We start from the raw sequence: 11,714 nt of genomic DNA on the forward strand, positions 1-11,714 counted from the left end.
TTGGCATGCTGTACTCTGCAAAGCCAAGGCTTGCGGTTGACTTCCTGCCCCCTTCTCTCAGCACGGGGCGGGGTTCTTGGGTCACCCCACCCCTGCACTTCTGGACTCTAAGTCCCAGAAAACCCCGCGGTGCCTTGGATGGGGCGGGACCCTCTCCTCCCACGTGCACTTTGGAAGCTGTCCTGCGATTTTCAAATTTTGGCGCTGAGCGGATGGGGCGGTGACAGCTGCAGTGACAGCTGCAGCCGAGGTGTCCCCCTCACTGCACGGACCTGCTGGCTTACCCATCCCACCGGCTCTCAAAACAGAGGATGGGGAGTAGAGAACCCGCGGTTCCAGGAGCGAAAACTGAGACCCACGATAATCAAGGACTGGCCTGGAAAATACCCCTCCAACAGCATAAGACGGAGCTGGGACTATCCCCGCCCCTCGTGCCTGGGGAGCTACAAAGTGGCTGCTTGCTGTCTCCTTTGGGGGTACAGGGCTGTTGAACAGGAAATCCGGACCTCTGGACCCTCAGCCCACTCACTGCTCTGTGCCACTGTCCCCGCCTAGGCTGGATTTTGGCGCCAGTTTTAAATAATAATAAAAATAAATAAATTGCATTCCAAAGGACGCCGCCGCTGGCTTCTAGCCCATTGGGCTGTATTCGAAATTCCGGAGCTTGGATCTCTGGAGAAGGTGAAATTCGGAGTCTGGATTTCAGGAAGATTTGGGTCCTGAGCTTGGGTTCCAAATTGTGGAATTCTGCATTTCCAGATCCTAGATTCAGGAATCTGGAGTGTAAACTGTCTTCTGGACTGGGGGGGGGGGGGGGGGGGGGGGGGACTGGGTACTGAATTCTGTATTTGAGGGAGGCCTATTTAGGAATTTCGATTCTGGAGCTGTGCCAAGCTCACTCCCAGAATTTGGGGAGTTCTATTCCCAGCAACCACATGGTGGCTCACAACCATCTGTATTGAGTCCTGGTACCCTCTTCTGGCCTCCAGGCATACATGCAGGCAGAGTACTGAGAATGCTGTACACATAATAAATAAATAAACAAATAAATAAATCTTTAAAAAATATTTTTTAAATTTATTATATATACAATATTCTGCCTGTGGTTGCTGGGAATTTAACTCAGAACCTTTGGAAGAGCAGTCAGTGCTCTTAACCGCTGAGCCATCTCTCCAGCCCCCTAAACTACATTTTTTGTTACATCTGAAATTATTTTAATATGCATAGGTGTTGTACCCGTGTAACAGTGAGGGTTGGAAGACAGAGGGAGCCTCTTTGTCTTTGCCTTCCACTGTTCAGATCCTGGGATTGAATTCAGTCAGATAAACAAGCTTGGCAGCAAGCCCCCTTATCCTTTGAGCCATGGCACCAGCCCTAGAAATTAATCTAACTTCATACGTGTAGGAAAGTTGTACTGTGCAGCAGAGTCGGTTCCGGTGCTGCATCAGTGCACCCAGATCAGAAATTCATTTTCCTTCAGCATGGGGGCAGCGTCAAAGCTTAACTGCAATTTTGTTTTAATTGTATCTTTCTTTGTGTGTGTACACGTGTGCATTCTACACGAGCTGTGCTGATGTGGGATTCCCCTTTGTATGCTGTGAATACGATTGGTTAATTAATAAAGAAAACTGGCTTGCCTGATGGGGCAAAAGAACAGAACTAGGCGGGGAAAACTAAACAAAATGCTGGGAAAAGGGAGGTGAAAAAAGAGAAAAGCCATGTAGTCCCTCCGGAGCCAGACAGAATTTTAGATGATAAGCCACAGCCACGTGGCAATACATAGATTAATAAAAATGGGTTAAATTAAGATGTGAAAGTTAGCCAATAAGAAGTAAGAGCTAATGGCCAAACAGTGTTTTAAATAAAGTTTCTGTGAGGTTATTTTGGTTCTGGGCAGCCGGCCGGGGCCAACAAGCAGCGGTAGGCTCCTACAACAGTATGGGCTAATGCAAGAGCCCCTTGCCATGACCTTGGTGGAGGATCAGAGGGTAACTTCATCTCCTTCCATCTTTACGTGGGTCCGTTCTGTGGAGCCAGTGCTGCAGTTCTTCAGTCTTCCACAGCCAGCACCTAACCACTAAGCCTTGTCCTCCCTTATTTTGTTTTCCCACTACTGGAGATAAAACCCAAAGCCTGGAGCATAATAAAAAGTTCTTTTTTTAAAAAAAGTATTTATTTATTTATTTATTATGTATACAATATTCTGTCTGTGTGTATGACCACAGGCCAGAAGAGGGCACCAGACCCCATTACAGATGGTTGTGAGCCACCGTGTGGTTGCTGGGAATTGAACTCAGGAGCTTTGGAAGAGCAGGCAATGCTCTTAACCTCTGAGCAATTTCTCCAGCCCCCAATAAAAAGTTCTTTATCCCTGGCCACACCCTCAGTCCCTCACTAGGGGATTCTAGGCGGGGCTCCACCCTGACCACGCCCCCAGACCCCTCACTAGGGGATTCTAGGCGGGGCTCCATCCTACCATGCTCCCAGCTCCTCCCTGTGGGATTTTAGGGGGTGCTCCACCCATGAGCCCTATGGGCTTCTAGAAAAGACTTTCACACATCAACCACACACACCTTTTTGAGACAGTGTGTCCGTTTATTACCCAGGCTAACCTCACTATAGTCCAGCCTAACCTAGAATCTGAGATGCAGAATTACTAGGATTATACATTTGAAACAATCTTGGGTCCAGAATTCCTGTCTCAAAGCAAAAAAATAAAGCTTAAGGGGAAGGAGGGCTACCTGGTGACTGTCCTGCAGGTGAGGTGGGGAAGGTGTGGGATGAATGGCGTTTTGTTGCAAGCCCAGCCTATGTAACCATTTTGAGAAAAGATTTTCGGTGCAGACAGACTTTCAGAGAGATCAGGCCAGCCGCTTGAGGATGCAGGGCCGGAATCTCTTCCCAAATTGAGACAGGCAGAGTTGGGAAGCTGAAGCCATCAGCTGTCCTGTCACCACGAGTAGGGAGACACAGTGGCCTCCTGCGCCCAGCTCTTCTGTGTGCTCCTTGTCGCCCGCACCTGCGCCAACCCCACCTGCTGCCGGCTGTTTCCTGTCTTACAAATGTCTGGCCGCTCAGAGGATGAGAGCCTGAGTCACTGCCCCGGAAAACTCTCCTTGGGGACAGGACCGGAGTCCTGTTACACCCTGTGAGAAAACGTGATGTCAGAGCCTCGCTCTCAAGTTCCTGGCCTCCTGTGGGGGCGGGGTCATCCAGAGCCACTCGGCAGGCCGGGCTCCACGTCTCCCCTTCGGCTCTGACTGCCACCTTCCTCTGGATCAGAGTTCAAGTCCCTGATCCCAGAATGGTCTCTGCCTCCCTTCTGCTACCCCTCCTTCTGCCTCCCTCCTCCCTCGGCTCTAACCACATAGACCTCCTGGATGCGCTTCCAACACGCCAAACTCTGGCCTGCACAGGACCTTTGCACAGGTTGCTCTGTCTTCTTGGCGCTTTCATTTTCCAAGCTCAATTTAGATGCTACCTCCTTAAGGGAGCCCACCATGACTGCACCGTTTGACAAAGCCGTGACCTCATCACCCACAGGAGTATCAAAGGTCAGCTGATAACTCCCCACCTTGTGGCAGGACCTTTGCACAAACATGGCCTTTTTTTTTTTTTTTTTTTTTTTTTGGCATATGACCTTTTAGAGAAGGAATTTGCCCACTTCATGCCCGGAATTAAGACCAGGCTTTTATTTCTGATTTCTGGTTTTAAGGATTCTTTTATTTGATGATATGGGTTCCTGGGATTGAACTCAGCAATTGACTCATATCCTTACCCATAATTTTTATTTTTGTTTTTTTTTATTTTTATTTTTAGTTTTTTGGTTTTTCGAGACAGGGTTTCTCTGTGGCTTTGGAGCCTGTCCTGGAACTAGCTCTGTAGACCAGGCTGGTCTCGAACTCACAGAGATCCGCCTGCCTCTGCCTCCCAAGTGCTGGGATTAAAGGCGTGTGCCACCATCGCCCGGCTACCCATAATTTTTTAAAAAAAATTTTAAGACAGAATTTCTTTATGTTGCCCTCTGTAGACCAGGCTGACCTTGAACTCACAGAGATCCCCCTGCCTCTGCAGGGCTGGGATTAGAGGCTTGTACCACTACAACCTGTCTGAAAAGACATCTTAATTGTGTGTGTATATGTATGTGTGAGTGCACTGCCCACGGAGCCCAGAGGAGCTGGAGTGACAAGCAGTTTTGAGCATCCCGGTGTGGGGGCCCGTCCTCCCCAGCCTGTCAGCCCCCGGCCCTGAAGAAGGGAGGCAGAAGCAGGGATCTTGTCTCTCACTGGCCAGCCGGGGGATCTGTGAGGCACTGTTGCCAGCAGAATGTGGAAGGAGCGCACAGGAGAGCATGCGAGGTTGTTCTTTGGTGCACACACTGTCTTGTCCTCTCCTGGGCATGCAATAAGGGAGCTCACAGGCCCAGAGACGGCCAGTCCTGGTGGGAGAGTCCAGGTGGCCCTGCCTGCTTTCTGTAGGCCTGTAGTCCAGGGTCCCAGCTGGGGGACGGTGCCCCCACGTTAAGAGGCATCTCCCCACATCAATTAACGCAAACAAGAGGATTTCCCACAGGCAACCCCACAGCCCTGTATGCCAGGTGATTCTAGAGTTTGCTGGTTGACGTTAACACTGGTTGTCACCTTACAAGATAAAAAAAGGTGGGGGACCCTGACTGGGCCTCAGTTGGTAGAACGCTGGCCTAGTGTCCCCAAGGTGCTGGAGCATGGCATAAGCCAGCTGTGATGGCCCAGGTCTCTCATGTTGACAGGAATGTCAGGAGCCCATGGCTACCCTGGACTACATAGTGAGCTCAGGCCAGCCTGGGCTACATGAGTCCTGTCTCAAAACAAACAAACAAACAAACACAAAGAAAGAAAGAAACAAACAGGAAGAAAAGGAAAAGAAAGGAAGGAAGGAGAAGGGAAAGCAGGGAAGCACCATGATGTTTCTAGGAGCCCAGGCCCTTCCTGGTGCCTCCTGACAGCAGCCACAACAGCCCCTTCCGGGAGCCTGGCCTTTGCCTGCAGTTTCCAGTGCCCGGTGCTGGTCCTGATCTTTGAGAGCCCTGCTCATCCCACAGGTCTCTACTTAGTCCCGCACAGACTCTGTCGCCCCTCCCAATCCTTCTCTGTCTAGAACCCAAATGCTAGGACTTGGTGTGGCCCAGCTCCGATTCAAGGCGTTTTCCTGGGCTTTTTGTTTGTTTTGTTTTTCAAGACAGGGTTTCTCTGTGTAGCCCTGGCTGTCTGGAACTCACTCTGTAGACCAGGCTGGACTCCTGTTCAGCCTGTCTCTGCCTTATGACTGCTGGGATTAAACGCATGTCACCTACCCCTACTTTGACTTTCCTTTTTTTTAAGTAAAAAAATCGTACATTTATTGGCTTTGCACCGCCTGTGCACCTGGTGCTTGCCTGGAGCCTTAGAGGCCAGGAGAGGGAGTCAAATTCCCTGGGACTGGAGTCACAGTGTGGGTGCTGGAAACTAAACCCAGATCCTAGCCGGGCGGTAGTGGCGCACGCCTTTAATCCCAGCACTTGGGAGGCAGAGGCAGGCGGATCTCTGTGAGTTCGAGACCATTCTGGTCTAGAAGAGCTAGTTCCAGGACAGGCTCCAAAACCACAGAGAAACCCTGTCTCGAAAAACCAAGAAAAAAAAAAAAAAGAACAAACTTTTTGGGCTGGAGAGATGGCTCAGTGGTTAAGAGCATTGCCTGCTCTTCCAAAGGTCCTGAGTTCAATTCCCAGCAACTACATGGTGGCTCACATGAGGTCTGGTGCCCTCTTCTGGCCTGCAGACATACACAGACAGAACATTGTATACATAATAAATAAATAAATAAATAAATAAAACCCAGGTCCTCCGGAAGAGCAGCAAGTGTTCTTAGCTACTGCCTCTCCAGCCCCGCCCCCTTTGAAACCCACGAAGCCCAGGCTAGCCTCAGACTTACTGCATAGCCCTGGGTGATTCTGAACTGCTGACTGATCCTTCTGCCTCTGTGTCCCCAGTATTGTCAACCCCAGCAGGGAGGCCAATTCAAACATCTAATAAAGTCATTTGTGTGTGCAGGCACTAGTACGCCTTGGAGCACTTATGGGGGTCAGATGTTCTCTTCTTCCACCCTGTGGGTTCCGCGGATCAAAGTCATGCCTGCCAAGGAGCTCCTTTCCCTACTGCCATCTTCCCGGCCCTTCATGGTTGATATTTAAAATATTGTATGTATAGCATATATTGGGTTGGGATCTAGTATATACAGATATCGGTGGTGAGCGCATGCCTGGCATCACGAAACCCTGGATTCATTCCCAGCATCGGGAAAATACAAAACAAAACAAAACAAAACCCAAAAACCTATTGCAAGTGTTCTCTTCCCCTCCCTTTCCGGAAGCTGCGCGCGCAGAGACCTCTTGAGGCCGCCAGGTGTCGCCGGCGCGCCTCTCACGCCAGGGACAATTCGCGCTCTCGGTGGGCGGCGCGGAGGAGGCGCGGTGCGTCACTGGACCCGGGGGCTGGGAATCCGGGGGAACCGTGCTGCGCTGCCGGGGCCAGGCTACCCAGGCTGGTGGAGGAGGCAGTGTGAGTCACCAGGGGCCCCCGTGGACCGTGGGAGAGCCCCACGCGGGGTCTGCCCGCGCGCCCGCCTCGTGTCCTTGCTGTTTCACTCTGCCCCCAGCAGCCACTAACGACCTCGGAAGCCTCAGTTTCCCTTTTGTGTAATGCAGATTATTAGTCCCTTTGCTAGCCAAATGGTGGACGAGATAAATGCGTGGCGGAAAGGATCTACGGCTCATGTTGCGCACTGCAAAAATGCTATTGACAAAAGAGTGGCTGCCATCCAGACACCTTGTCCTGGGGGCAGCTGACTTTCGCTTTGCGTCGGTCCCACCACAAGGGTCAGGTGTGGGGAAGCGGTCCGAGGCTAGACCGTCAGGCAGGAGGCGGGGCCGTAGCTCAGAGCCTGCAGCTCACTTCACCTGTGCCTCCCACGCGCACCCCACTCTGAAACTCTCTGGGTGCCGGGAGGGGGAAAGGGTTCCTGATCTCCCCCCAGCAATCCCTTGGTGCTCTGCAGCAGTGGCCTCCGGGAAGACCCCAAAGCCATCTACAAAGACCGCCGGGTAGCTGTAGCTTTCTGTGAGATCCCCACCCCCACCCCCCGGGAGCGGGCAGTGCGTCCTCGAAGCACCGTCGCAGTGGCGGTGGTGGGTGCCTTGGTATTTCTCACTTTGCGGTGAGAATCCCAGCGTCCTCGAAGTTACTAAGCGTTTACTGATTTAGAACACTGTACAACCCTCCAAGGCCGGGATTGCATTCACGCGAGAAGTTCGGTTACTCAAGGTCTGGGGTCTCTGAAGATGGGCAGGACCTCCCCACCCACAAAAAGTCGCCATCCTGGGAAGATTAGGGCTGCAGACCGAGGTCCCGGGCGCCTGCACAGCCTTTCCCTGGGCTGAGCCTGGGAAAGGCTGGGGACTCTCCCGGGGACTGGGAGGGGAATCCAGACAGCCCTCCCCGAAAGTCCAGGCCAGCCTCGCGCGCTGGAAACCCCGCGCGCGGCCTGCGTAGCGCGGCTGCCGGGAAATCAGGAGAGAAACTTCTGTTTTTTTGGGTCTGTGTGTGTGGTTTTTTTTTTTTTTTTTCTTGCTTGCTTTTCTGGCACTCGCGGCTTCCCGGGTTCGCGCTCCTCCCAGCCCAAGTCCCCACGTGGGACAGCCGGCGCTTGAGCTCCGCCCTTTCTACACTACCAGCCAATCGCAGCGCAAGCCACTCGTCTCTTTGTGTATCCACCAATGGGAGAGCGGTACAGGCCCCTCGAGGCCACGCCCCACTCGGAGAGTCTATATACGTGGCTCCCGGCGGCCGCGCTTTTACTCCGCGACAGCCTTCGTCCTGCTCTTACCCTCGGGACTCTTGGATTAATTTTCGTGAGGAGTTTTGCAATCTTTTTTTTTTCTTCTCTTGCCTTTTTCTTGGGAAGGGAAGTCCCACTGCCTTTGGAAGACTTTGGACGTTTCTGATCGCCTGGGAAGGTATTTTTCCTCTTGAGTCGGATCTGGACGCATATTTTTGCCCTTGGGGATCTTCCGTGAGGGTTCGCCGTGGAGTGTGACTGCACCATGACGCTAGAAGAGCTGGTGGCGAGCGACAACGCGGCTCAGAAGTGAGTACGGGGCCCGAGGTCTCACCACCCGCCGCCTGAAGTCCGCCCTCTGTCATTGGCTAATCGCCTCCTCTCCCTTGACCTCTTAGGATGCAGGCGGTGACCGCCGCGGTGGAGCAGCTGCTGGTGGCCGCGCAGCGTCAGGATCGCCTCACCGTGGGGGTGTACGAGGCGGCCAAACTGATGAATGTGTGAGTCAGCACCCCCCTTGTTCGCGCGTGGGTGGGGGCGCCCCTCTGATGCACGCGCGCTCCCAACACCCCAGTAGGGCACGGGTCTTAGGGGGACTTTCCCAGTGCTCTCGGTATTGGGGAGTGGAGGGTGACATTTCTCTGAGATTTTTTTTTGGGGGGGGGAGACTCGCTGCAGAACCCTGACATTGCAAGTTTGAGGTTTTGTGGCTTTTCTTTTGACAAGGCAACCCCATTAACTTTGAACCCTGCGCCCCCTCCCCCACGGCCATCAGCATTTGCATAGTCGGCCTCCCCGGCAACCGTGCAGCTGAGGGGAGGGGGGACTTGTTCTTGCACACTCCTGGTGCACCGTGGGTCTTGTCACTTCTCTCCCGCCTGTGGTCCCCGAGCTCGTGCACGGTGCCATCCCCTCCGTGTCTAGCTTCCCCCTGACACCCCCTCTCTCCTTCAGGGACCCTGACAGCGTGGTCTTGTGCCTCCTCGCCATAGATGAAGAGGAGGAGGACGACATCGCCTTGCAGATCCACTTCACCCTGATCCAGTCATTCTGCTGTGACAATGACATTGACATCGTCAGGGTATCCGGCATGCAGAGGCTGGCGCAACTCCTGGGGGAACCGGCAGAGACACTGGGCACCACTGAGGCCCGAGACCTGCACTGTCTTCTGGTCACGGTAAGCCGTGTGTGTATGTATGTGTGTGTGTGTCTCATTGCCCGACCCCGCCCGCCCCGGGCACCTAGGTACCGTGTTTGTCAACATAACCGGGCTGGCTAGTCGGTCACCAGCTCACTGCCCAGTCATGCTCGGCATGTCCCGTGGGCTGCCTCGTCACCCTGGCAGCTATTTTTGAGCCAGCCTGTTTGTTCCCCCAAAGGGGCCCCAGGGTGTTGGAGGGAGGCTCCCTACCAAACTCCTAGAGCTCCCACTAAACCCTTCCTTTTTGTCCCCCTTCACAGAACTGTCACACAGATACCTGGAAAAGCCAAGGCTTGGTGGAGGTGGCCAGTTACTGTGAAGAGAGCAGGGGAAATAACCAATGGGTCCCCTATATCTCTTTAGAAGAACGCTGAGGCCCTCTCCAAACATCTAAAGCAGCTGTTGAGTTGCTGTCCCCTAAAAAAAGTTAAATAAAATACATATTTGACCCCCCCCATCCCCAAGAACAATCCCTCAAAAGCCTCCCTACCCGTGAGACCTTCCGGGAGGGGCGGAGTCACTGATACCGAGAGGAGAGGGGAGTGTGCGCCTGCCCGCCCAGGGGCGGTGGAACCCGGAGCAGCACCACAGGTGGTCGCCGAGACAGGAAGGAGGGGAGCCCGGGCCGGAAGAGATGGAACCTTGGAGTCCAGGCCTGGGAATCCTGCAGCCCAGGCTCTGCAGGCAGCCTCAGCCAGGAGCGCGGAGGGTCTGGATTCGACACCATAGGGTCTGCGAGGTGTCCGACCCTGCAGGACAGTGAACTGTGCACAACGGAGAGCGAAGAGCGGCGACCGTTGCCGCGGGAGCCCGGACGAGCCCGGGACTCTGCTACTCTGATACAAATCTATTTTGTTATTGTGCTGAGCAAGACAGGTCGCTTGCTTGCTTATTTTTTAAAAGTTTCTAGTACAGAGACTGTCAAATAAACTTGTTAAGCCTCCGGGTTCTTGTTGTGTTTCCCTCCTTCCACCGGTCCCTCCAGGTGCCCCCCTATGTCGCCCCACGGCCACCCAGCCTAGTCAGGAGCTCTGAGCTCCACAGCTCTAGACACCTCTGCTCTGCTGCAGGCGCCACCACCCAAGTCCTGCTGCATCACAGCAATTAAGAAGCGGGTTTATTACGAAACCTGGCGGGCCAGCCCGCCTGTTACCCGCTGTGCTGGAGCCGCAGCTGGAGCCGAGGCCCTGGGTCTCTACTCACCGGGAAGTGGCTGCAATACCCCTCCCAGCCGACGACGGCCACTGCCAGGAGACCAGGGAGGTTGCGAGGGCACCTGAGGCCACACACAAAGGGTCCTTGTGGGGGCGGGGGATCCCCCACCTCCCTTGCGACTCCCCAAAGCTCTCCTTCCTTGGATGGGCCCTGTGGATGCACAAAAGGAAAAGAATATTTTTTCATTCCCTCCTGAACTAAAATCAACCTGGAAAACACCCTGGAAGCCTTGGCACTCTCTGCATCTCACTCCAAACCGAAACCCCGAAACCGTACGGCTCCTCCCAGGGCTCTTTTACCCTGTCGGCCTCAGTTTACCCGTTCCCAGCAGCCGCGACCTTTCCACCGAGCACCTGGTGGGTGGAGGAAATCCCCAGGGGCGCCCTGGGGGTCACACGCAGGAGGGGGAGCACCAGGAGGGGAGTCCCCCGGGGTGGGGGAGGGGAAGGCTACCTGGGAGCAGAGTGTCCGGGATGAGAGGTCACGAGCTGAGGTGTTGGGCTCTGAAGAGCCCTGGCGCGAGGGGCCCAGGGTTGTCACGGGTTTGGGGAGATGCAGTGAGGTGGGGAGGATTAGGAGTTAGGGTATAGATTCAACAGTCTTTGGATCACACCCGGGGGAGGAAGGTCACCATGGCAGGGGCACCCAGAAGCATTTGGGTGGAGAAATAAACAGATTGGAGGGGTAGGAGGGAGATGGGGCCCTGAGATGGCACCTGAGGGACAGAGAGCCAGGGAGGTCACAGGGTGAGGCTTCCCTGGCCTGGGAATACTGGGGGGGGGGGCACAGTCTTGCCTGCAGGCAGTGGCCCCTAGCAAGTCTGTGTTGCTCTGCTCTTTGGACCTGGAACCTGCTGTCCCTTAGCTGGTGGCTTCTTGGGTTCCCTACCCAGGTGTCCACAAGACTGACAGGCCCCAGACCAGCAGGAGTGAGTTGAGGGAGGAGTTACTGCGCTCTCAAGCCAGGACCTGAAGGTTCTGAAGTCTTCCTGGTGTAGAATCACTTTGAATACCTGGCCCCCTGATTCTGCCATACCAGCCCAGGGTCTTCATTCCACGATCGAAACTGTCCCTGCCTCATTGGTTCCCAGAAAAAGAGGAGAAGCCACAACCTGGCTTGGAATCTGGAATTATGGGTGGATGAGAGGAAAACTTTAGGCAGCTGAGGGGAGACTGAGCCATCCTCAGTCAACAGAGAGAAGCTGTCCCAGGTCACCGAGCTTCGGTCCTGCTCTGGGCTGTTGGTCCCCTTAGGGATACCATCGTGTGCCAGGAAACGTGGGTGTGTTCCTTGGACGTTAAGCAGGAAAAACTTGGCAATGCAGGCTGCAGGCAGATGGGCGTGGCACACACGCACACGCACGCTTGCACACGCAGTCCCCGGACTCGGTTATAGGAACACAAACCCCTGCGCCTGGGCACTTCCTGTTCCTCTTGGCCGAGTTGCT

General features: G+C 54.3%; 1 protein-coding gene across 1 annotated transcript; it reads left to right on the plus strand.

Moving 5' to 3' along the window:
- The first annotated feature begins 7,702 nt into the window (after positions 1 to 7,702).
- On the plus strand, positions 7,703 to 9,995 carry Gadd45b (growth arrest and DNA damage inducible beta). Its single transcript, XM_041669398.1, has 4 exons — positions 7,703 to 8,160; positions 8,250 to 8,351; positions 8,806 to 9,028; positions 9,313 to 9,995. The coding sequence occupies exons 1-4, from the start codon at positions 8,117 to 8,119 to the stop codon at positions 9,424 to 9,426; spliced, it is 483 nt and encodes a 160-aa protein (XP_041525332.1). The 5' UTR covers positions 7,703 to 8,116; the 3' UTR covers positions 9,427 to 9,995.
- Positions 9,996 to 11,714: the final 1,719 nt, after the last annotated feature.

This window comes from Microtus oregoni, unplaced genomic scaffold (genome assembly GCF_018167655.1).
Source record: "Microtus oregoni isolate MIOR12 unplaced genomic scaffold, Mior012 000019F_ref0000042, whole genome shotgun sequence".
NCBI lineage: Eukaryota > Metazoa > Chordata > Mammalia > Rodentia > Cricetidae > Microtus > Microtus oregoni.